The sequence below is a fragment of the Babesia microti genome, chromosome III (genome assembly GCF_000691945.2).
Source record: "Babesia microti strain RI chromosome III, complete genome".
In the NCBI taxonomy this organism is placed as follows: domain Eukaryota; phylum Apicomplexa; class Aconoidasida; order Piroplasmida; family Babesiidae; genus Babesia; species Babesia microti.
This window is the reverse complement of record NC_027207.2, coordinates 562,232-587,521: the sequence shown is the minus strand read 5'-3', so window position 1 is coordinate 587,521 and position 25,290 is coordinate 562,232. Positions and strand designations below refer to the sequence as shown.

General features: G+C 33.5%; 14 protein-coding genes across 14 annotated transcripts; 6 read left to right on the top strand and 8 right to left on the bottom strand.

Annotated features, from left to right (window-relative positions):
* Nucleotides 1-6: 6 nt before the first annotated feature.
* BMR1_03g01658 (hypothetical protein) lies at nt 7-953 on the bottom strand (the record flags this gene model as incomplete). The annotated part of the gene is made up of 7 exons (XM_021481957.1): nt 7-14; nt 132-244; nt 266-294; nt 366-601; nt 622-698; nt 719-848; nt 869-953. 7 exons carry the CDS (start codon nt 951-953, stop codon nt 7-9), a joined length of 678 nt encoding a protein of 225 aa, XP_021338533.1.
* BMR1_03g01657 (Probable protein tyrosine phosphatase type IVA A) lies at nt 2,540-3,109 on the top strand (the record flags this gene model as incomplete). The annotated part of the gene is made up of 1 exon (XM_021481956.1): nt 2,540-3,109. The coding sequence occupies one exon, from the start codon at nt 2,540-2,542 to the stop codon at nt 3,107-3,109; it is 570 nt and encodes a 189-aa protein (XP_021338532.1).
* Nucleotides 3,110-3,522: 413 nt separating this feature from the next.
* Nucleotides 3,523-4,145, top strand: BMR1_03g01656 (protein-tyrosine phosphatase; the record flags this gene model as incomplete). The annotated part of the gene is given in 4 exon segments (XM_012793488.2): nt 3,523-3,594; nt 3,615-3,800; nt 3,932-4,075; nt 4,095-4,145. The coding sequence occupies 4 exon segments, from the start codon at nt 3,523-3,525 to the stop codon at nt 4,143-4,145; spliced, it is 453 nt and encodes a 150-aa protein (XP_012648942.2).
* On the bottom strand, nt 4,356-5,590 carry BMR1_03g01655 (ubiquitin fusion degradation protein 1 (UFD1); the record flags this gene model as incomplete). The annotated part of the gene is made up of 5 exons (XM_021481955.1): nt 4,356-4,441; nt 4,462-4,682; nt 4,703-4,796; nt 5,079-5,328; nt 5,414-5,590. 5 exons carry the CDS (start codon nt 5,588-5,590, stop codon nt 4,356-4,358), a joined length of 828 nt encoding a protein of 275 aa, XP_021338531.1.
* Nucleotides 5,660-6,775, top strand: BMR1_03g01650 (UAA transporter family; the record flags this gene model as incomplete). Its single annotated transcript, XM_012793486.1, has 1 exon — nt 5,660-6,775. The coding sequence occupies one exon, from the start codon at nt 5,660-5,662 to the stop codon at nt 6,773-6,775; it is 1,116 nt and encodes a 371-aa protein (XP_012648940.1).
* On the bottom strand, nt 6,956-8,634 carry BMR1_03g01645 (ubiquilin; the record flags this gene model as incomplete). The annotated part of the gene is made up of 4 exons (XM_012793485.1): nt 6,956-7,085; nt 7,161-7,435; nt 7,962-8,374; nt 8,490-8,634. The coding sequence occupies 4 exons, from the start codon at nt 8,632-8,634 to the stop codon at nt 6,956-6,958; spliced, it is 963 nt and encodes a 320-aa protein (XP_012648939.1).
* Nucleotides 8,635-8,675: 41 nt separating this feature from the next.
* BMR1_03g01640 (Hsp70/Hsp90 co-chaperone CNS1) lies at nt 8,676-9,366 on the bottom strand (the record flags this gene model as incomplete). The annotated part of the gene is made up of 5 exons (XM_012793484.1): nt 8,676-8,753; nt 8,774-8,863; nt 8,930-9,014; nt 9,069-9,253; nt 9,274-9,366. 5 exons carry the CDS (start codon nt 9,364-9,366, stop codon nt 8,676-8,678), a joined length of 531 nt encoding a protein of 176 aa, XP_012648938.1.
* BMR1_03g01635 (conserved Plasmodium protein, unknown function) lies at nt 9,642-12,772 on the top strand (the record flags this gene model as incomplete). The annotated part of the gene is made up of 2 exons (XM_012793483.1): nt 9,642-10,687; nt 11,509-12,772. 2 exons carry the CDS (start codon nt 9,642-9,644, stop codon nt 12,770-12,772), a joined length of 2,310 nt encoding a protein of 769 aa, XP_012648937.1.
* Nucleotides 13,190-14,013, bottom strand: BMR1_03g01631 (hypothetical protein; the record flags this gene model as incomplete). The annotated part of the gene is made up of 7 exons (XM_021481953.1): nt 13,190-13,325; nt 13,347-13,427; nt 13,449-13,525; nt 13,549-13,668; nt 13,689-13,757; nt 13,779-13,880; nt 13,903-14,013. 7 exons carry the CDS (start codon nt 14,011-14,013, stop codon nt 13,190-13,192), a joined length of 696 nt encoding a protein of 231 aa, XP_021338530.1.
* On the top strand, nt 14,311-15,255 carry BMR1_03g01630 (orotidine-5'-phosphate decarboxylase; the record flags this gene model as incomplete). The annotated part of the gene is made up of 4 exons (XM_012793482.1): nt 14,311-14,562; nt 14,585-14,909; nt 14,932-15,087; nt 15,110-15,255. The coding sequence occupies 4 exons, from the start codon at nt 14,311-14,313 to the stop codon at nt 15,253-15,255; spliced, it is 879 nt and encodes a 292-aa protein (XP_012648936.1).
* On the bottom strand, nt 15,611-20,113 carry BMR1_03g01622 (Helicase SWR1; the record flags this gene model as incomplete). Its single annotated transcript, XM_012793481.2, has 3 exons — nt 15,611-16,279; nt 16,301-16,438; nt 16,460-20,113. 3 exons carry the CDS (start codon nt 20,111-20,113, stop codon nt 15,611-15,613), a joined length of 4,461 nt encoding a protein of 1,486 aa, XP_012648935.2.
* Nucleotides 20,114-20,204: 91 nt separating this feature from the next.
* BMR1_03g01621 (hypothetical protein) lies at nt 20,205-21,088 on the bottom strand (the record flags this gene model as incomplete). The annotated part of the gene is made up of 2 exons (XM_021481952.1): nt 20,205-20,798; nt 20,819-21,088. The coding sequence occupies 2 exons, from the start codon at nt 21,086-21,088 to the stop codon at nt 20,205-20,207; spliced, it is 864 nt and encodes a 287-aa protein (XP_021338529.1).
* A 1,407-nt stretch (nt 21,089-22,495) lies between these two features.
* On the bottom strand, nt 22,496-24,022 carry BMR1_03g01620 (CDP-diacylglycerol--glycerol-3-phosphate 3-phosphatidyltransferase; the record flags this gene model as incomplete). The annotated part of the gene is made up of 1 exon (XM_012793480.1): nt 22,496-24,022. One exon carries the CDS (start codon nt 24,020-24,022, stop codon nt 22,496-22,498), a length of 1,527 nt encoding a protein of 508 aa, XP_012648934.1.
* A 132-nt stretch (nt 24,023-24,154) lies between these two features.
* BMR1_03g01615 (hypothetical protein) lies at nt 24,155-25,169 on the top strand (the record flags this gene model as incomplete). Its single annotated transcript, XM_021481951.1, has 4 exons — nt 24,155-24,560; nt 24,582-25,006; nt 25,027-25,103; nt 25,124-25,169. 4 exons carry the CDS (start codon nt 24,155-24,157, stop codon nt 25,167-25,169), a joined length of 954 nt encoding a protein of 317 aa, XP_021338528.1.

Sequence of the window (25,290 nt, the reverse complement as noted above, 5' to 3'; positions counted from 1 at the left end):
TTGAGGTTATAATTCTGGATGAATTTTTTAAAAGAAATTTATATTAAAAAATTGTAATAAAAATATTTCCCCCAAATCAATTGCATAAAGATTGACATACAATAATAAATATGGAAGTAAAAATGGTGTACCAATGGACGCGATAAGTGCGATAATTGTAAGAGATGCGGTGAAAATGTATTCATACGTCCATTTATGATGTTCCGTGAAATATTTTTGCACCCAGGAAAATGATGCAAGCACACTGAATCATTTTGTTAATTACATCATTGACGAATGAAGCATTACTGCGACCTACATTAACCAACAATATTGTAACTGCATTTACAAAATTTTTAATATAGTATGATCAAAACGCCACGAACCTTTTCCGAATGTTGGAGCCTAGTAGCCAATAATATCGAGGCAATCATTCCAGAATTTAAAGAGATAGTTGAATTGCCCATTTTGCCGCAGCTTGCCATTTTAATAATTATCAAAAACACGCTGACGGCATAGATTGTATCGTCACTCACAGACGATATCAAATTGCCAATTATTGACTGCAGAATTTCAATTGAAATTATGACCACTATCATCAAGCGACAAACCTCATTCAGTCCTAAATAACTGAAAATATACCTTGTCCTGATCGATTAATGAACAGTAAAAGTGTTGAAAAACATAATATTATAAATGGCAATATTAGTCGCAACCCACTAAATAAACTGGATTATACTCTGGAATAACTTGAGTGTGGTAGATTGAATAGAAAATTCTCAAAAAAATAACAATCTCCGACAGAGTCTGTAAGAATGGAAGTGTGTAGAAAACGAATGTTTTAAAGTCTGAAAACGAGAGTTTGGATACTAAATTATAGCAAACTAACTTGGGGGGTTTTTAAGCAACTCATACAGCAACGTATTGGTTTGTATTTCATTGTGGTCTTTGTACAATACAAATCGATCCATCATCTATACCTGAGACTGACTCTTTCGCCCAATCTCCTCAGCCTCTTCTTTCGGGCCAACTTCCTCCTTTTATTCATACACAACCAGTCGGTACCAGTGTATATATCCAAATAATGCCTGAACCCGTCTATTCGATTAAATGATTCTCCCGTTGCACCCGTGCTAGCAATATCAATAGGAACAGTAGCAATAGATAGGCTAGTATTGACTGATATGGCAGGAAAGATATGTTGCATATAATGCAATATATGCAAATGAGGATTTAAGTGGGTTAAATGCAGAGCAGGGGTGAATTTATTAAAATAAGAATAATGAATGTAGTGTAATGGGCAATGTCGCTGAATCTGTTTATATAAACTAGATTTTTGGAATATGACTTCAAAATTCGGGTTCAAAATCAATTTATTGCTTAAAAACATCAGAAAATACTATAATTTTGTACATGTACGACAATGCATATTCACAAACTGAAATAGCTGGTCGCAGTAATAATCGTTCACCATAGAAACGCAGATATAAGTTAAATGTGTTAGTTAGCAATTCAATGTAAAAAACAGATCTTTTAAACAATCGGAATTATTTGAAATTATATATTTCAAAATTCACACGAAGTGACACATTCCTCTAAATAGCTCGTAGATGTGTACTTAAGAAATGGGGAGTCCTTATTGCACTACAGATACAAATTGCATATTAAATACTTTAGTGTTTAACGCTTACCAATCCATTTGTGAGCGCCAAAGAATTAAAGAAATATCTATTAAAACCAAACTTATGTTGTCATTTGACTTTAGTCCTCAAAACATTTCTTGGATTTACGAGGCAGTTCGTAAGCATTTCATTCTAACATATACCTGGCTTGATCCATCTATATATTGCAATTGAAGTATAAATAATACTTGTATAAGCTCTGAATTAACCCATTCAAGCTAATCTATTACATATCAAATTAATATATTGTTACCATATCGCATAATCACATGCGATATATTGCGACACAATAACACTATAACCTCATAGTTTATTTATTGGAGGCAAATTTTTGTTCAGCAATGTGAACTGTTTCTGATGGTAATGGAGCATTGCCAATCACTTCTCCATGTACCAATGCTTAGAAATTATTCAAGATTTTCATCTAGAAATTTGAGATATTATTAATTAATATATTAGAGGACGGTAACAAACCTTAAAGTTATTCAAAAAGGCAGCTAAGCCTCTTAAAGTACATAATTTTTTATGTAAAATTTAGTATCAAGCATACATTGTGATCACGCATATATCGTATTATTCACTGAAAATTTTAAGGAATTGCTCTGAAACTACTTAATGCATTCATTGGGATTGTATTGTTTCAATCATATCAATAATTAATTAATATTATAACATAAAAACATTTATTTGTTAATGCATATATATAATATCACATCCAAGTAACACAAACATACATACATTTATTCATAGTATTTATACAATTGGCTTTAAAATATATACACTAAAATATAATCAAGTGGTTTTTCAAAGGTATATTGACAACAATATTACATGCATGTGTAAATATTGTTGGTCATGCAATAAAATTATAAATCATAATGTCAACTACAGCCACTGCCACAAATAGTTACACTAGGAATGTAAATGTGCGTGTAAATAAAACTATGAAGACCAATGTGATATTAAATAGACCTACTAAGATCCAACACGGGAATTTGAAGATTATGATCCTTGACGCACCGTCTCCATCGACTCTAGATCACTATATCAATAAAATGAAAGAGTTTTCAGTCAAATGGTTGGTTAGAACTTGTGAATCAACCTATTCAGATCTAGAAGTGAAGAATCACGGAATAAAGGTGGAGGAATTGATCTTCAATGATGGCGAGTTTCCTCCAACAAATGTTATTTCGCGATGGCTTCAAATTGTAAGCGAAACAACAAAAGATGGTGGAGCTGTAGCTGTACATTGTGTGGCAGGACTTGGACGCGCACCAGTATTAGCATCTATTGCTTTAATTGAATACGGAATGCAGCCCCTGGATGCTATTCAGTTCATTAGGGAGCGCCGTAAAGGTGCAATTAACAGTAGGCAGTTACAACAGCTTACAATATACAAGAGGTGTAATTTACAGCGGAAGTGTCTTGGCATCTGCAGTATAATGTGAACGGGTTGGATATTCCTTTGCGCACATAAAGAACAAATAAGCTACGACAAATGACAATCATTCAAGAGATTTAAAATATCAGATTATGTACAATTCTGCATATTTAGCTAATTTCTCTGTCAATTCTGCCATACTTTATTCTTTAGCCATCCTGTTGAATGCCACCATTTGTCATTATCAATAGTCCAACCTAAAAGTACTTGTATGTGTAACAAAATTTGTTTAATGAAACGCAATTATTGGTGTTGTTTTTTTGGAAATTATGGTAATTTTTATCTAAATAATAACGCATTTATCGGATTAATTATGGTGCTGTTATTATGCTAGAAATCCATCTCAATTGGGTATTGGGTCATATATGGAATTTTTTTTTCACACTAATAATCGGATTATACGACCCAAATACACCCAATATGTCAAACGCGTCGAGTTCTGGCTATAAATCTCCTACATCCAGACAAAATTCAAACATATCGCCTTCTGTTGTTAGTTATTGCTTACCTAGTCCAATATCACCAGTGAATCCCAGTTTGATTCCTTACTATCATCAAGTAGGAGAGCTCCTTTTTCTGGAATAGGGCAAACTTTGAGCGGAAAAGTTATTGACTCTGGGATTAATCTCAAAAACCTAGTTCTAATGATAGGCGCTTCTTGGTGTGGCCCTTGTAGATCTATGAAGCCTTTTTTTCAGGTCAGTAGTACATAATATATATTGTATATTGTATATTGTACATTATGTATGCTGTATATTTTATGAGTATATCATGTGAATAATACATCACACTGGTTTCTTAAAATTATCAACAATACAATTAATTTCAGGAGTTAAGCCGTCGTTACAGCGCTACATTTGCTTATGTCGATGTAGACACTGTTCCTTCAATATCAGAAAGGCTACGCGCCCACAGCTTACCAACATTTATCATTTTTGGTGGAAACGATTCCAAAATAAAGGAAATCAATAGGGTAAGTTTCGTATATTTAGATCGTCGGCGCTGATAAGAATGGATTGGTGGCTGCATTGTCAAAATTGTAACATCTATAATTCATTAAAGTTACAATAAATTGTTACTCAATCTTATACACACTATTTATTGCTGTTTGCCGTTTATTGTATCTTTTTAGTTAATAAATAATATTAATTAGTAATTGATAATCAAATATAAATATTAACATAAGTAATAATGAAATAATAATATATATTAAATAACGAGAGTGGAGTGGTTATTGTTGTGTTATAATGCAATTAGACTGAATTGAATTGCACCGGCAGCAAATCCACAGCTACATCCACATCTTGTATTGAAGCGGCCTCTACATTTTCTTTGTTTTCTGCATTAATACGGCTATACCAGTAGCAATATTGACCACTTTGAAGTTGAAAACATTGTTGCTATTCTGGTCCAAAATCGAAATTGTGGTGTTCTTTGTGAGATTTGAGTAATATTTAAGTCGTTTCTCCAGAAAAGATTTTTGGTCTTCAACTGAAAAAATTGAACCGCTAGTGGGCCTAAGCCGTACTGATATAGCATCTGACAATCGTGTTTTGTGTACCCTTACTATATCTCTTTCCCTAAATATGCCATGTAATACTTGATGTTGAGGGAGCTGAACATCCAGGGTGGGAGGAAGATGAAGCCATCGGGGGCACGAAAGTCAAGAACGCCAATCGTCACTCTCTCCAGACCTATTTATTTCAAATGAATAATAATATTTTAGAATTTATTATTAATTTTTATAATAAACATAGAATAAATGCATAAATATGCAAATTTTTTAAATAGTTTAAGTGTGAAGTTCTAATCATTACTAACAAATTACATTTGAAATTATACAAAATACGTAAATATTAATAATATCATTAAAAATAATGTTATTAGTAATAGTAACTGTTAAAATTTTTAGTGTAATATTGTAGAATTTTATAAACACTATCTAATAGTGATATGTCAATTTAAATTTTGCCTACCTTCACCTTTACCTTGGTAATCCCTATAATGGACCCTTTCAACTAGTAAATGTATAAGTAATTCACTTTCATTCGGATCTGGTGAAAAGCATTCAGGTAAACAGGCTTTATTGCTGTGTAAAGGAGTGAAATCTCCATCGACAGACGATGGTTTGGAGAATGTTTCGTCCAGTTTCATAGCCATCAAGAATCTTATGCCCTCTTTCCTAGATTCCAACAGTATGTTCAAGTCCTTGATATATTGCTCCACCTAGAAATTATTATCGCAATTTAACTAAAAAATTTAGCACAATATACGTAAATATTTATACACAAAAATCAAATAGGATGTATACATTTGCATCGTAAATTGCATTCAGGAAATGCCTGATAATGGACGCGGTGGGAAGGAATCCAAACCTATGCGATCTTTTGAACAAATTTCCATTTGAACAAAAAATTTTGTGCTCAAAACGGTTGGTCCTGGCGACACATACTAATATGATACTAAGTAGTAAGAGTGAGTAGTTCATGTGTAGGGTGTACCTACTAAACTCTCTAGCAATAACACAACATTGTTACTTACATATATAAAATTTTATATGTATAAATACTTTGTTATGGTAACTTCTGCCGCCAATAATCCCAAACTATTTGACTTGTTTAATGAGGCAACTAGATTTGTAAAAGACTCAAATGTACAGAGAGTAAAGGAAAAATTTTCTAGGATCGCCAAAGCAATTTTCATAATCTCTGGCATTTACTTATGTTATGTTACTAGCGGTTATTATCAAGAGAAGATCCCCTTCTTAATTATTAAGGCGGATAATAATGTTTCAATCCCCTTCTTCCTCAACTCCTTACTTTGTCTTTGCAATGTAATATCTAGTTCAACTGTTTTACTCATTCAACATATATACCACAAATTACACTTTTATTCTATGGCCATGAATAAAGACAAACATTACAGCCGCAATTTTTTTGGGCCCTTAAACAAAAAAGCGGTATGCAAACTATCCTTAACTTCACTATCACTCACTGGCGCCGCTATATCTTCAACACTGGCGCTAAAGCATATAACCTTTCCTACTCAGGTTTTGGTCAAATCTGCTAAAATGGTACCGATCGTTTTGGGTTCTTATCTCATATTTGGGAAGAAATATAAATTCTTTGACTATATTATGGTCATAATCATCACAGTATCATTAATCTGCTTCAATATATTTAAAACATTCACTAGTAAAAGTAACGAACAGACAGTTTTGGGCATTGGATTATGTTTTATATCACTAATATTTGACTCATACACTGGACCCAGCCAAGAAGAGATCCTATCATGGTGTAATATAGATCCGATAACTATGATGTTTGTTATGAATGCCATTTCTTTCTTATATACGCTAACAATTTCACTGTATTATGGAGGAATTGAAGCCTTTAATATTGTGATGAGCAACCCACAACTTAGAACGAATGTGTTCTACTATACAGTATCGGCGTCGATTGGGCAATTTTTTATATATCTTTCTATTAACGAATTTGGTAGTCTATATACTTGCACAATAACAACCATGCGCAAGGCAGTAACCACGTTGGTGTCAATTTACTTCTTTGGACACAAAATTAGTGCTGTACAGTGGATCTGTATTTTTGCAATCTTCGCCACTTTATTGGCACAACAATATCACAAGGCGCAGATTAAACAGAAAACGATGTGAAATATTTGTTTGTTGCACATATACCAATGTATAATAATTTATTTAAAGTCGCGACATTTGTGTCTAATACTTTTAGTTCTTAGATATAAATAATTTATTTTGTGGCGTTAGTTGCATAGAAAAGAATTTTTGCCAATCTAATGATTGTGAATAGCAAAGATGAGTTGTACAAGTTCCTCTTCAAAAATTGGATTCAAGCAGCCTGGTCACTGTAGCGTTGAGATCGCCATTGGTCGCAATAAGTGCAGTGATATTTTTTTCAGTGTCAATGAATCCCATCTCAGCCAATGCCTGTAGCTGAGTTGCAAATCTATGTTAGATCTTGTATATTATATTTTTTTATTAACAAAAAATTCAAATTTTAGTAAAAAGGATTTAAACATACCTTTCAGCCGGAGGCCTCGGGTCGGTATATACCTGTGGTGCTGTGGGCTGTGCAACAGATGGATTTTGCTGAAATACATTCATCATTTGCCTCATCATGTTGCTGAAGTCTGGATTTTGTGAACCTATTGGATTGGTTTGAGTCCCAGGTTGTTGTTGTTGCTGCTGCTGCATGGCTTGGTGCATTTGCAATCCGGCTTGTAAAACCTCGGGTCTCAACATACTTCTCATCAATTCCGGGTTTGATAGCATTTCTGATAGCATAGGATTTTGTTCCTACGTTATATGGTCAAACAACGTTGGATAAACTAGTGAATATAAATAGGATTGAAGAGAGTTTTAGTGATACCGGTTAATAATGAGTTGAAATAAATAAATTTTCAATAATTTTTTAAGAAATATTAAACAAATCATCATTATTGCGTATTAATATGATATATATGCATCTGACTGGATTTAAATAAAACGCCATAATATAATGAATATGGATAAAAATGTAGAATTTAAATCCAAAACAGCTGAAACAAATGCATTTTCAATATTATATGTATGTATATCAGTAACTTTGAATAGAACAAAGTATCCCGAAAAGAGTTGGTAAATAATTCGTAATAATAAGATAATTAAATTTAAACATTATTAATATGTTGTAAATCTTTATAGGTAAAAATGTTTAACCATTTAATTATCAAAGCAAAAAAGTAGAATATGTTAATATAACATCATGGTGATTTTGTCGAACAGTATAAATATTTCAAAATATATTTAAGGTTTTTAAAACAACTTTAAATATTATTCTTACAAGCATGGGAGTCATCAAAGATGAGTTCTGCAAAATATTCCTCAAAACTTCTGGATTCTGGCTCAATCTCTGCATAGCTTCCTGTGCCATTGGACTATTCAAAATCTCCATCATTTGAGTGGGATCTAAATTGGGAAATCCACCAGCAAGCATGCTTTGGAAGGGGTTAGCTTGAAATCCTGGTTGCTGAGATCCAGAAAATCCTTGCTGAAACCCTTGTTGTTGAAATCCAAGTCCAGACGTTTGTGTTTGACCAGCAGGTTGATTTGTAGTCTGTAATGTGGGTTGAGGGACAGTATTTTGCTTAGGAGCAGCTGATTGCGTTTTGTTGACTTGGCTACGAACCAGGTAAACCGTGGCACCATCAACTGCCCCTACATCGGAAAGAATGTCTGTATCCTTCAAAAGCTTGCCTAAGTAATTCATGTTACAAGCACAGTAAAGTTGGTATAAATAAAAATGACAATAGTGTTGATACAGTGAACTATTTGTTCAATCGAAAATTAGTATATATGCGTGGGCGCTTACCCTTACAAATTAAGCGTTGATTTTGCGCCTCAATATTCGATTGTGATTCACATAATATCTTTAATTCCTTTACAGTAAAGGAAGGTTCAGCCTCTACCGTAAAATTTGTCTCAGAATTAACCTTTATATTCAAGGTTATAGTCATCTTACAGCACCACAATGGTAATTGTCACTATAACTATATATCTAAAATTTATTCAACCCACTCAATGTGTGTCTAATTGCTGAATTTTCTGGATCTATTTTTAAAGCGTTTGTGAGTATCTATCTGATACAATTATTACCTCCTTGGCTTCCTTTTGTCTATTTAATTTTGATAATGCAATCCCCTTTCGGTACAACACTTTCACATTGTTTGGATTGTCACATAATACCTAAATTAATGGCTTTAGAAATTTTGGGTTAATTTTTTCAGAAATAAATACGCTAAATGATTATACCTGATTACAATGATGTAATGCTGATTGATAGGATTCCATCTTTATAGCAGTCATTGCAGCGTTGGCATTAAGCTCTCCTCTCAATCTATTTAACAAAGTTCCCTTTACAAATAATAATGTGAAGTTTAAGGTGACTTACTTATCAAAAATTTCAATTTCTTGGTCTGTTTTAGGGAAAGTGTAATCTAGCTGTAGCAAGCCTTTTGTATACGTCGCGGCGGCGTTCTTAAAATCATTTGTTTTATATAACTCATTGCCCTTGTTCCTGAAGTATTGAGCTGCCTCGATTTTGGCCTCAAATGGCTTGTTGTACAAATCTATTTCCTAAGTATACTATGAATTACTTGTTTGTGATCGTGATGGCAGGAAGATACGAGTGGATTTTTCGTATTCAAAAAATCCCTAGTCCATTCGTACACCTCGGCGCTAGTTTCCATGCAATTCGTGTTTCGATTGTATTAAATAAATATATTCGCAAATAAAATTATAATAAGAACAATATGAGTATGTGAGATTCCATTATTAACTAGTATCAAAGTTATAAATCAATGGAATGTGTATAAATGAGTGTTATTAGGAATATATTTTAACTATAAATCAAAAACTGATGATATACAATTAATATCACTGGTTAGATGCCACATACTATGCCCTACTTGTGTATGGGTATATATAATCTGCATCATTCGATCCAACATGAGTGACAATTCGCATGGGTATAGATCATTTAATAACGATATTTACATATACATGCATCGCACACTCATTTATTACAAGCATTAAGTTTTGTAACTCTTTTAAGTGCAACCCTCATGAGTGTAATTACATTAACCTAAATGATCAGTATCGGCCAAATAATTACAGCAGATTTATTGCGCGGGCTAAATTCAGCCAGGAACAATCTGAACGGATTAAAAAATTCGATGAAGCTTTCTTGCGTTCAAAAACAGCTCTTTCATACGGCGATTCCAAAACCGTATTCGAATCCTTCATATCGCAACTTGATCAAGTAACTAAAGAGGATTTGAAGCTTATTCCATATAAGCTGACAAACATGGCATCGTATTTGTTTATGGAGATAGATAAGCTTGGAGATTGCGATCTGCTAGAATATCTGGCGAATAAGATCACTAGTGTAGGCATAGAAATGACTGAAATTGGGTTTATTTCTTTGACAGGATCATATTTAAGAGTAGGCAATCTAGATAAGACTATTGAATGGCTTAACAAATTAAGAGATAGTGGCATAGTGCCTAAGCATAGAACTTACATAAGATTGTTTAGAGAATTGGCAAATAATGAACAAATCAACAATCAGGCATTAATGCAGAGATTATTTGAGGATATGGAAATATTTAAAGTACCTGTATCCCCTGAGATTTCTGCTTTTGCTATTCTAACCCTGGTTAAACGCTGGGCATCTCAAATGAACATCACGTGCACTGATAGTGAAACTGATAAAATAGTGGATAATGCCTTTATTGAATTGGAAAATGGCATCAAATATGTCTTGGAAAGATGGCAGAGGCTAAAATTTTCAGATAAAATGCTAAATCTTGATACCGCAATTTGGCTTGATAACATATTTAAACTACTCAAACCACCTAACTCAGACGAGCTTATATCACGAATATCCAGTGTAGAATCAGATAATGACTGTGGAAGATGTTCAACTTGCCCAATTGTTATTGGATGTGATATAATTGAACCAGAGTCTAGATTTAGTATTTTTACCAAATGGTTGCAAGACACTTATAGGTATGTCACAGCCCATTAAATACCTTCATTTACACATTAACACAAATATAAATAAATATACTTAATGTATAAATATTATTTGTATATTATTACATAAAGGAAGGGTAACGACTCTAACCCCCTCCCCGAATAACCCTCATCGTATTTATAATGCTATTATCCCATATAATTATATTTTAATTTATACTCTGTCTGAAATATATCTTTTTGAAAAATTTTAACGATAACTTTTCAATCACATTACATACATATGGCCCCTATTACCAATTAATAAGTACTGTTATAACTATGTCTCAATTTTCAAATTTTATCAAAAACTGGTCAACAACTAAATCGTAACAACGCAATTATCTAAAGATTATCCAATTTTTCTAGTTATAATATGCTAGTATCTTAATGATTTGCTCTTTATTTAACGTAAATGTATAGTTGGTTGATAATCAGTGTATATAAGCTTTGAAAGGTATTTACTATTTTAATACTTTTGTATGGTTATCACTTTATATAAGGCAATAGTATAGTCAATCAAAATAAAAAAAAGGTGAAAATGTTTACTGTGTGTCAACATGGATTGTCACTGGAGAAGTGAACCGCATTATATTCGGGGGGTTCGGAATTGTTCGGATTATGGTTGATATTATTCATGAATACTAATAATGCAAAAATAATTGCTATAAATTATTCTATCGCAATATTATGTCATTACATATATCTTTTGCATTTATAACGTGTTATTTAAATGGAATTAGATAGTATACTTTGAATCTGAATATGAAATGTTAAATTATTTATACATAAAATAAAAACCATAAATAATTTAGATACAATCGAACCGAAATACCTTCCCTTTCCATCTTCTATACCAGACTATACCGTGCCCATGTCATGAAAAAACCTTACACTTACATCCTGGACGGGGCAAACATAGGGTTACACTTGAGAGGTAAAAAACTCCCATTCAGCAGCTTCCAAGTGGAAGTTGTGAGAGGTTTGTTGGAAAAGAGAGGTCAAAGATCTCTAATAATCTTACCTAAAGCCATGGGTTTCCCTCTTGTATACCTAAACTCTAAGCGTTATGAACAATTGGAGATTGATAATCCAATATTATCTAGGCTCACGCATCATTCAATTATATTAAATAATAAACTGATGAATAAAGTAAGAAGATACGCCCATGAACCGATTTTATGGAATATTTATAAGGAATGGTGCAATATGGATGTGATTCATGTCTGCGAAGACGATTGTTATGACGATAATTACATGTTTCTCGCCAGTATTGCAACGCTTAGTACAGCAGAGGCATTATTTGTGGAAAAAGTACTATCTGATGCTTTAAATATCAAACCCATGGATACTAAAGGTTTAAATGAGTCCATTAATGATGGATCTAATCCGGCTTTTGTAGTCACCCAAGATACGATAAGAGAATTTTGCATTTCAGGTGTGTCACAATCTCACTTGATGCGGTGGAAAGAGCATTCACTAATTCCATATCAAATGTCGCAATGTTTGAATCCTAATGCCACAATTGTCAATCAAAACATATCGGGTAAGGAATTGTTGAATGCTGTCCAACAATCGTATGATGAAGCGCAGATTAGTAATGAAAATATCGCTTCATCTTATTGGCCCACAAAACCCAAAGTATTTTTAGGCCACTCCCCAAAATACTCCCTTCGCATAACCAACGATGGCAACTTGTGGCACTTTCCAATATCTCTGGAACGTCTTTATTTCAACTGCAATTCTAGATATAAAACTAGGATGCAATTTGTTACAGATATGGCATTTATGCCCTTTTACCTGACTACTTCAATGCCCGAGCTTTATCTTCAAAAAGCGAGTCAGAAACAATCCACCGATTGGTTATGTTTGAACTTGGAACTACTGAATAATTATCGCAATCAATACAAGAAGTTACTCAAAGAAAATCCAAGTGCAATAGTATCGCATCTAGAGGAATTAGAAATGCCCGAAAGGACACGAACACAACCATTCCCGGGAAAACGGTGGATTGTGGCCTCTAAAAAGGGACTAGTTTTGAAGGATGTGAAGACAGATCGGATTATTGATGACTATTGACAATGAAAATATATTGTTCATTAATCAATCACATAATTTTGTTTTACAATGTAGCATAGTTACACTTTTGTATAAACTAGTTTTATCAGTATATAATAGTTCCTAGAATAATTCATGGCCTTACCTCATTTATATTTAAATATGAGTCATTGTTAGTCGATAGGTTTACTGAGATTACTAATGATTATTGGCAATTGGTAAACTAATGTTTAGCGGAACAGTTACTAAAATTATTATACGAATGGCGAATTTTTTCATTACATTTCAATATTTCTACATTTGCATGCATAAAAATTTTCAATTATATGGAATGTAAATATAGAGTGCAGCATCAAATTGTGTCACTGGGTTTCTTCACAATTTTCTTTGATTATATATTGTGATTATAAAAACAAATTTTACTACATTCAAATCTTTTCAATTCATCAACTGTTGTGGAGTGGGAAATTGGTAGTTGAAATTATCCTCCCTTGCCCAATTGACATTAACCACATCTGATTTTTCCCACCTCAATCTGTCCATTTCAATTATAATTTTCACAATTTCCAAATCCCTAAGTCACTTATTTATTTACCTGTCGAACAGGATAATTATTGAGTACATGATCGCTAGCATCAATGATTCGACGTAAATGTGTACAGTGAATTCTAATTCACTGTATAAATAATTGGATTACTGTTTGTACCACTTAATAATCATCAAGTATATGGACCATAAGATAATGCAGGTTATAATGCAAATTAGTGATATTCTCTAAATTATCAACATAGAGTTACCCTGCATTTACGATTCAAGATAATATATGCGCGCGGATTTAGTTCTGGATGAGGTTGTATTGCAATATACACGCAGTTTGCAAAGTTTACAATTATAGTTTTTACAACTATGAAAGTTAACTAATTGAAAGCAGACCCACAATAGCACCTAGTAAATAGAACAAATATGCATGGTTGCAATCTATGTAATTGTTATACGTTTTATCATTCTAAATAAAATGGATTATTACTTGGTAACAAATTTTATTAACGCTACCTTTCCATGAATCAATTTTTTGGCCAGCAAAATTTACAAAAACCAGCCCAAATTTTAAATGTTGGTTACTAAATAACTACATTAATGATTGTACTTACATTGGTAGAAAGCGGCAAATATACTCCAGAATATAACAATACAATGGTGGATATAAAAATTCTGAGTGCTGTATCCTGTTTATAAGGGGAAATTTTGTCAAAAGGGAACATACTGGATACTAATAATAATTATTTAGATGCATGGAAATAATTATCTAGGATGAGTATTTAATCAATACTGTCTAATGATAGAGTAATGTTGTTATGAATGCAGTTGGTGCACTTTGACACAATGTGATATATTGAGCATCTTCCATAATTTCCCATTAATAAGATATTAATGGGAATTTTTAATTTAATATACAACGATTCACATTTTGAACACAACACAATATAGTATAAATAGGTTTGTGGGAATTTAATAATGTTTAACCATTACACTAGCTTAGTTATCACATATGCTTTATTATGCCATTTCTCCAAAAAATAGAATCCCGATTTATTTCTAATAAATCGTTATTGTGTTTGGGTTTGGACCCATGTCTAGATGACATTGTTGAGTTTTGTAAAACACAAAACTATAAACCAACGCAGAATGATAACATAGTCACTCAATTAATTTGTTACTGCCAATATTTGATAAATGAGACCAAAGAGTTTCTACTATGTGTAAAGCCAAACCTGGCCTTTTTTATTCAATTCGGTTTTGAAGGCATAAAAGTAGTTACAACTATTCATTTAGGCGTTAAAGGATATTGTAGAGTGGATTTCTGGTGATATACCAGTTATTTTAGATTGTAAATTTGGGGATATCAGCAATACAATGAACCATTACGTGAAATTTACCTTCGACTATATAAAAGCAGACGCTGTTACTGTTAACATGTATATGGGATTAGATGTTCTAAAATCTGCAGTAACTTCTAGCATTGCAAATAAACCCTATAATTCAGTATTCATTTTAGCATCAACATCTAACCCATCTGCTGATGTCATACAATCTGCAGCCGTTGGCAATGATAAATTATTTTTGCACATTATACAAGAGGGGGATAGGTTTTCATCGTGTAAGTTAATTACTCAGTAAAGGCAACCAAATGGAGTCCGTCGGTGAAGCTATTGGATTTGTCATCGGGAGCACCAAAATAGATTCGATAATTAACGCCCGTAAGATATCTACGTCATGGTTCTTGGTTCCGGGAATTGGCGCCCAGCAGGGAGATTTGTCTCAGGTTATCAAACATGGTAAAGAAACTAATAATTTTAGGGCTAAGAGAAGATGGTAAAGGGATCATCATTTCTGTTAGCCGCGGTATATCAAAATCGTCAAATCCTAGAGTGGCAGCCAAGACTTTAGTTGAAGAAATGCAGGCCTTGATCAGACAGCATCACTCGCACGTGAATATTTGTTGAGATAGCTGTATACCAGTTTATATTAATAGCTAACGTATAATTATTGATCATTTACTATATATGGAATTACATATATAGATAAAGTAAAGTAAAATAATATTATAGCCTTGGAGATTGCACTAATTACTTCTTTAAATAATAGTACACGATGAAATCATTTAATCGATTTTATCATACCTGGCGCAGTATTAAAATAATTTGACAATTTAATGGTTGCATGGCCCAACTTATAGTTATAGTATAAGTTTTTAACACATAGGCATTGCCGTTTCTACGATATGTACTCGCGATCGAACCAATAAACTATTATAATTGTAAAAATAGGATAAATTACTTAGTTTCATTGCTTATTCGCTTACATAGCAGCTTCTGCATCGATCTTAATCCGGAATTCGTTAACCAGGTGAGATAGGTTAGGGGTATTGTATCTTTTAAGGAATTTGACACATAAAGTCACTAGTGCAGGAATTGTGGCAAATGTATCAGCACTAAAATGCTCTTTAAACTCATCTTTATCATCTTTTTTACTAGTAACAATTTTATCATCCTCTTCCTCCACCATTGCCATAAGTTTCAAGGCCCTAGTAGGAGCATCGGGGAGTGTTTCTGATTCGTGCAGAATACGCTTGCCATAAAGTTCCTCATCATCTCCCTCTATTTTATGGGATACAATCATATCCTTAAGTGTGGTAGCGTTGTTAAACCATATTTCACCTCCAAATTTGCCCTGATCCACCACAACATCGTCCAACTTGCGTTTGATGAGTTGCTTGCGCCAAATATTCTCCTCCACTGTATATTCAGAAACTAGACGGTAAACATTTACATCCTTTGTCTGGCCTATGCGGTGGCAGCGATCCATAGCCTGACGGTCCATAGCCGGATTCCAATCGGTATCGTAAAAGATGACCGTATCAGCCCCCGTAAGATTTAAACCAATACCCCCAGCCCTAGTGGATGATATGAACAAAAAAATCTTTGGATCTTCGTTAAATCTTGTAACTATTCTCTGCCTCTGATCCACCTAATTTTTACAGGTGTTTACCTTAGTTTTGCCATCTAATCTAACGTAGATATAACCCCTGGTACATATCCAACTTTCCAAAATGTCCAACATCTTAGAAAATTGGGTGTACAATAAACACCTATGGTTTTCCTTCTTGAGTTTCTCTAATAGATCTCCCTATATTAACTAGTGAATTACCAAGACGTGAAACTTGCCGCAGTCATCATGTAGAGCTGATTTTGGGGGTAATATTAGAGATTGGCTATGGTGCAAAAATTCCAGCGGATTATCCAATGATTTAATAAAGTGCAAATGACGTGCCATTTTATTAATAATAGATTGGCGTTTTAATATCCCTCCACTTCCAGAATAATAGGGAATTGTAAATTGATCGGTGTCTACAACCGCATTGTAGTTACATCGGAAGAGGTAATTTTTGTAGGTTTCAAAATGCACTAATGGATTAGAAACCTGTAAAAACTTTGGAACTTGGGGGTTTATTATATTTTCCCCGAGGAAACTGTCAAACGAAATTAATTTGTCAATATCTCTTAACAAATCTGATGAGTGATTTATGGTGCAAGGAAAATTCATGCTGTCGTGATTCATATACAAATTGTTAGACAAATTAACGCAATCACTAGAAATGCCATGCTTTTCTGCACCACAATATATGCCATAGTTATCTAGTGACAGACGGCAGATATTATGATCTTGATAAATCTCACTCACATAAATTTGTGAATAAGATGGAAATCTGCACCAAAGTTTGTCGTAATTATTTTTTATTTGTCTAAAAGTAGTGTAACCTGCAACTCTATTACCAATGATATTTATATCATTAGATAGACTAGTGTAATTTCCAATGCAACTACTACCGAAATGACCGTCAATTGACCAATTTTTCAATTGGCCACAAGACTCGTTATAGATGTGTAACATGTTAGGTATGTCAGTGGCCACAGTGCAGCTGCTACCCACGTTAAGTGGTGATTCAACTAATCTAGGGTTGAGCTGATCTGGATGGTTACAAATCTTCCTTAACTGCATCATGATATTCAACACCCCGTGATAGCTGCCAGTTTTAAGCGTATCTGATGTTGAAGCGCATGACATGAATTCATCATATAAAGTTCTTTGGCGGCGTGTCAATGTGCATTTGATCACATGTTCGTATTTTGACGGCATTTGTTTCTCCACATCTTTCTTCAACCGTCTAAGCAGGTATGGCCTAAGTACACAGTGAAGTTTGGTTACTAGCTCATTGGGTTTGCCACTTGAATCAACTGATCCTGCTATCTGTTCTGCTTCAATGGCCGCTGTTATAGGATCACCAAACCACTCTTTGAACTCGGAATGACTGGAGAATACATCAGGCAATATAAAGTGCATCAATGACCACAGTTCTTGTATAGAATTTTGCAATGGGGTACCTGTAAGTAATATTCGGTACTCAGAATTAAATGTCAAGAGTGTAGACCAGCGCTTGGATTCAAAATTTTTAATATTTTGTGCCTCATCCAGTACCATATATTGCCAATTTTTACGCTTCAAAATATGTGCATCTTGCACAACAGTGGCATAACTCGCAATGCATACATTGAATACATAAGGTTTGTTCCAGCCAACGCGTTTTTTTGCGCGTTCAGAAGCGGAACCATAATAAACCAAAACCTTAAATCCAGGACAAAACTTCTTGAATTCCATTTCCCAATTTATAAGCAACGAATTTGGTACGATTATCAAGTGTGGTCCCCATTTCCCTAAGTGGCAGGCCAAATGCGCAAGTAATGATATTGTTTGTAACGTTTTACCCAGGCCCATTTCATCGGCAAGAATGCCGTTAGTTCCCTTTTCGTGCAACTTTGCCAACCAAGTAAGGCCCTGGTGCTGATAACTACGCAATGTAGCCCTTAATAGATGTGGTACTGGAATCAATTCATTATCATCCATATTCAACTTTGGTTCGATTTTTTGTACTGTATTTTGAATATGATCACAATAAGGATTTTTTGTATCTGATTGTAAGAGTGAACGAGATCTCTTTTCACCATTTTTAAAGACTTTGCATTTCTCCGCTAATTGATTAATATTGATTACATCATCGTCTTGCAATTGGTCGGATTCGGTTTTGTACGTATTGACAGAATCAATATTCATAGTGCTATCCAATTCTTTATCTTCCTGCTGCTGCAACTTAACATTTTCATTTTTATCCTTAAACTCATCAGAAACCTCGGATTCATTACCGGATTCTTGTGACTCATAAACTGAGTTATCGCCCTCAGAATTCGTCATTTGCATCTCAGAATCAATGTCAGATATGCTATTAGATCTTTCCATTTGTTTATATCTTTTAATAAGCTCATTGAGATCCATCTCAGCTTCACCATGTAACATATCTATTTCATTCTTACGTTCACTTTCAGAGTCCGTATCCATATCGCGATCTAACACTTCATCTATTCTACGCTGCTCCTGAAATTCTTTATCATTAATATCAAACTCGTCAGGATCTACTTCTCTAATTTCCTGTTTTATACAAGCTGAACCATTGGAAACATTTAGTTGAGGTTCTGACAATGGTGTGTAAGATTCACTATAGGATTCATTAGATGAATCGACTGACGATCTAGACCTCTTACCCCTATCATCAAGTGGATTATCATCGCCGTTTTCTTTGTAACTCTGATCTAGTATGCGATATTTGCCAATTAACTCGTTGATATCCATTTCGGCTTCGTCGCGCAGAATATCTAGTTCAAGTTTCCTTTCGGATTCAGAATCGGTACTCATATCACGATCATATTCCCCATCTTTTTCTTGTTGTAATTGAAATTGTTTATCAGCATCGGTGAATTCTTCTGAATCTGTTTTAAATTCTTTATCTGAGTCATTTTCATATTGGAATTCGGTGGCAGTAGCTGATGCAGTTGGAGATAACCTATTGCCTTCAGTTTTAGAGGTACGATCGGTTGTAGCAAACTTCATTGCATCTTTCACGAATTTGTTCAACCTCTTTCGCTTCTGTTCAATTAGCTGTGAATTTAGTTCAGATTTTATACTTTCCCAAGCAATACGCTCTATTTTGGACCAAAATACTTCCATTAATGTGCAAACTTGTTTGTAAACTGCGGAAGCACGTTTATCATCCAATACACCTGTGGATACACTAAACATTTTAGATTCCACATATTTTTGGCAAGAATTTATTATGATTTTGTACTTTCGCCTCTTCTCTCTATGTTCATCTAACACTAGATCTTGAAATTCCTTCATTTCTTTACATAAGTCATCCCAATGCCCAGCATTGGGAGAAATTCTATCAGGATGGAATGTTTTATGGGGTTCTGGCAATTTGGAAATATTAACCTTGCCCATTTGATTGTGTAAGGATGATAAGTCTTGTCTGAGCTTCTGTAAATCTATTTTCATTATGGGAGATTTGTCATCGGGAAGATTATACACAGCCCCTAATGTGAGAAAGTATTTCTGATCAATGTACACTGGTAGTTTGGCACGGGCTAATATTTGAGTGTAGGTTAGATCCGGTGGCATTGGTGGGATATTGAGGATCCAATCACTGCGACCGTGAAGAAATTGATGTGACCAACAAAATTCAGGGTGTTTTTCAACTATTGGAGGCCACACATTATATTCTGTATCATGATAGTCACTAGTGCCATCCATACCAATGTTATGACTTGTATTATTATCATTTCTATCATCTGGATATTCATCATCACTGAGAGAATCATTACTCAATTTCTTCATAAACAATCGTTGGTTTACAGCAGATTTTCTCATGTTTCTGCCGGAAGTTGATTGTTGAATACTAGAGTCCGATTGCATATCGCTAATATTGGTACTGTAGCTATGAGTTGTGTTATTAGGTGTCACAGAGTTAGTCTGGCCTGTGAGATCTAGGTGTTCTGCCGGCATATTAAATGCCCTGAGGTGGTCGTTTGAAGGTGGGCCGTTTTTGGATAGGGCTTTCATCCTTTGCGATATGCGATGAATTAAATTTATTTTTCAAATTTTTGAAAAAATATTGGAAATTATTATAGTTATCAATCGTATCCAGTGTAGCACTTTTATCAATCTGATTGATTCGTTTGGAGTAATTGGCTTTATGTGAAGATTGAAATTTTGAATTTTTGATAGATTTTAACTTTTTATTACAAACAAATTTATCATGGAGATTGTCTAATGTGAATTTTAGCTCACTTCCACGGTATGAACTGTTTAATCCTTTAGTATTATCAAAAGTGGATAATTTGGACCGATTAAGTTTCTCTTTTTTGGTCCTATATTTCTCCAGAAGCTCAAGTACTTTACTATTCGATACTACACTAGTGGTAGAAGTACCTAGTGATTTTTTTAGCTGAAAAAGCGATTTTCTAAGCCAAATTACGATTTTCAATTCTGCTTTGAGGAACTTAATTGATTGGGCATTATTATGTTCCTGTAATGGAATAGAAGAAGACGGGGAATTTGAAGTGAAAGTGGCGTGCAATACACATTTTGACTTTCTAGCCTATGTAAGAGTTTTAATACCTTTCTCAGTCGTTTATTAAGAGTACCAAGTCTGTATCCAGTTTTCCTAATATTCCAATCCAATAGTTGATCAGTGTTATCTACACTTATATCTGGTGTATTATCACTGGGTACAGATAATAGTGAATATTTGATACTAGTGGATTCTAGAGTTTTAAGTGGATTTCTATCAGATAATTTAGTGGTATAATGTACACTGTAAGCAATGGCGGTAAGGTCTAACGGTAAAAATAGTGCGACTAATACACCTGTATATACCACTTTGGGCATAAATCGCCCAAGATTCTAGTTAGCCAATATTTCTGTGCCAACTTTCACAATTCGCTACTGTAATTTATTTAAATCGTTTTTAATGTATGTTTAAACTAATTTAAATTGTCTATTGTTCGAATTTTTGATTCCTTATACTCAATTTCCGATCTAATCTCAATTCACTGCATTTCCCAATTATTTTTTAGTTACCAGGTAGAGCTGGTCATGCTTTTGATTGTTTAAATAATTAATATTATCAATTAATAATATATATTCACTGGTTTTAAATTATATTTACAAAAAGTGCTTATTATACGATTATTTAGCTATTAATATGCTTGTCCCATATTAATGGTGATATTGACGGTTCACTTATTCTATAAGCAATAATTTTGTTAACACATGTTACGATTTCTTATTATGTATTCTTCAACGAATCAGTGAGAGCGCTTGTGCATATTACCAGTAATATGTTATGTTATAATAATTTTTATTAATTTATATTAATTAATTTCAACATCTATCAACAAATACACATTCAGATAGCATAATTAGTTCTTGTTTATAATCCACATATCAACGGATTTTAATTATCACAAAACACCAATATTTCATTTGATATATTGTATTAGACACGCATATGTGCTTATATATTTTACATATTTAATCTCTACAACTAATTATAATTAATTGTTTATAGATTAATCTATGTGCATAAGGGTATACACAGTAAGTAAATATTAAAATTGTATAATTTAATATGTAACATCAGCAACTAAAAAACAATGAAATCACATATACTGTAACAAACATAATCCATTAATAATAATGGTAGGTATGGCATATAATTATTAAACCTATAAACTAAAACTTCAAACATTTAGTCAAATTGTTAATAATGCAAATAATATATATTATTGTAAAATCTTCAGCTAATTTTAATGAATACATCACAATAATAACCAACACAAATACAGTTACATATATTGGTAAAATTTATCAACTATAGCTTACATTAATTACAATATACTTAATTTGTTAAAAGTATACACAAAAATTATTGTATAACACGATTCGCCAAATAAATTGAAAACTAACACATCAAAGACAATCAAATAATATATATGTCATGAAAATTTACTACAATTCATTGACATAACATTATGATACACAAGTTAAATATCATACGCATAGTAATTGACCATCTAATAATTAATTAAAATGATAATATATAAACGTAATAATTTTATAAAAATGACCGTAAATAGGTAAAAGCTCACGATAAGGTCGTGTCCAATAACTAACTGATGAATAACAATTACACAATATTCGTCTAGTTTGACAATATTTTAATAAATATCATAGCAAATAATATATTAGGAAAACTGATAACAAAAATAAAATTAATACGTTACACACGATTTTCTATAGAAATTGCCTTAAACCTATATGTTTATACAAAATCTTCGTCACCATTGAGCATCTCGAGTAGAGTTCAGATAAAGATACGGGCTTAGTATACTTAAAAGCAGTATCAATCTCCTCGTAAATTGAGGCGCACAATTCGGGATCATTTGTTTGTATGCAAGCAGAAAGTTCCATATCCAAATACCTGGACCTCATGCCAAGGTTAGAGCTACCTATTACGGTAGTACATGGAGTACATATGTCGGTGTCATTCTTTGGACATTTATATAACCATACCCCCTTGACGTGAAAAGTCCAATGCTCACGATGATATTCCTCATAAAAATCGGGGTTGATTTGTGTATAAAAATCATCCATACTTTCCACTTCCTCTTCATTCTCATTTTTAATTTTTTTCAAAACAGAGTACATTTTATCAAAACATGTTGCGGATGCTATTGTAAACAAATCTGGGATTAACTTTGCAACACCTGACCCTTTGCTAAATGAATTAGCAGAGGGCGATGCATTGATGATTCGGAGTTTAGCATCTGAATCTTTCAATAAGAACTGACCAAAAGACTCGATATATTCATTAGTAAAGTTTAGATAAGGTGAGGAGATGAGTAGCGAATGATCAGTGCGTAATGCCTCCTGGATTAACTCATAAACCATATCATAATCATCCGTAATAGGAGGGTAAGCAAATGGACATTGTAAGCTCAAAAGTATAGTGCAAAAAAGACCATTTTTAGGGATAATTTGAGGACTCGCAAGTGATATGCAAGATTTGTTTCCAACACCTAAACCCTTCTTTATAATAATTTGTTCAGATTTTGGTCCCGACAAACCTTCATTTAATATCTCCTGGCATGTAACCAACGTTTCTCGTAGATAGTAACCTATTTGACGTCTATAAACTAATGCTTGGTGCCTTGGATGAGAGAAATTGGAGTCCCATTGCACCGAACCGTTTACATAAGTAAAACTGATATTTTGTATAGATCCAACTAGAGTATGTAAAGCGTCAGATAGGGTTTCATTCTGGATCAAATAATATCTATCCTGGCGCGAGACAAAATATTCATCGCTAAGATTGGCTCCAGAAATAATGACGAATTCATCTGCGATGAATACCTTTAGGTGCATGACCCCAAAGGCTTCACTTAGTGGTGATTTCGTAATATTATACAAAATGTTGTTGAGTGATGGGTTATAAAATAGGGATATTCTGGCACGATTAGAGGCTTGTACAATAGGATTCAACATTGTAAGTGATGATTTTACACCATTCTTAGTTTTGATTCTCCTTTGAGCCCTATTAAAATCTAGCAATATGTCAACTGTAAGATCAGGTCGTGACTGACATGAAGAACAAATTGATTTGACAAGGCGTGCCTCAAGATCTCCAATGCCAATGTAAAGGCAGGAAGCAACAATGCGATACTTCGCATTGCGGTAAAGGCCACATAAAGTACCATAAAACTCTTCTGGAGTCTTTAATATTGCCACATTGTTCGGGTTGACCTTATATTCTAGTCTCATAATTACAACACTTAACCTAATGGGGTAACCAGATATATATGAATAACTAATCTATATGACAGTATCCAGCTATTCATTATGTGGTAATATTTCTATAAAATAACATTTCTATTACATTCAAAAATTGACACTATGTTACATTGTAATGTATTTATCCAGCACATACATTCATTATTTCATACAATAAATCACTTAAATTCTACAAATACTCTTAATTTAACAAAAAGGTTAATCGCTTTTCGCCCCTTTCACTCATCAGATTACACTATCTTTTCTAATTTATGGCTACAACGTCACAAGTTGGAGGAATCTGAACTATCTGATTTACTTGATAATACTGCATCAAATGACAATTTGATGCCACAAACACTACATCTTCTATCTGTAGCCCACAAATTTGATTCGGATAAACTCAAACCTCAGCCGCAAGAATCTAGGGTTCTTGATATACTTGAAAATTTCGACCCTAAAAAATTTTCTATGTGTTATCTATCTCATTCACTGTATTTCCTTGCCGAAAGAGGGGTGTGTATATCAGGTATTACATACTCTTAGCTAGAAAGTTTGCATGCCAAGTTCAGTAACTATGCCAATAATTCTTCAAGGGTTGCGGTCGCATTGGCGCTCATCAAGTTGACCAACGACCTCACTAACTCTATCACCCCAAATGTTTCTGACATATCTGACAATTTGTATAATAATGAAATACAATTAAATGTGACGGATTTAGCGTACCTAAACGTGATATCTATTGTCTGCCTTAATAATTCCGCTCTGAATGCTGTCTTACCAGCCCAAATGAAATTGGATGCAAATTCCACTAGTTTCCTAAAACATGTTGTTTTAGCACACAAATTTCCTCTTATTCCTCCTTCCGACCAGCAAATCACTCGAGAGCGTCACGAGGCTAAGGAAGCAGGGATTGTATCTGAGTCCCTACAAATTGGAGCATTTTACTACACTCTGGTTAATGTGAAGTTGAAGGTATTATGTAATTTATTTAGGAAATTTATGTGAGGAGGCAGCCGAACGATTATTTAGACACGGAGTGTGAGAGGTTACGGCCCTTTGTGTTGTGGAAGTTAGTCACTGCTAATTCAGAGAGGCGTATGCCAAATCTAATGGGTTCAAATTGGTTCAATATTAGTGAAATAGCTGCGTTGTAATTTTAAAAGATAATTTTAGAAACCAATGCAATGAAATATATAGTTTTCTAATGTCTAATTGCCATTGCACAATCACATATAAACATGTTAGTATTGAAGTTA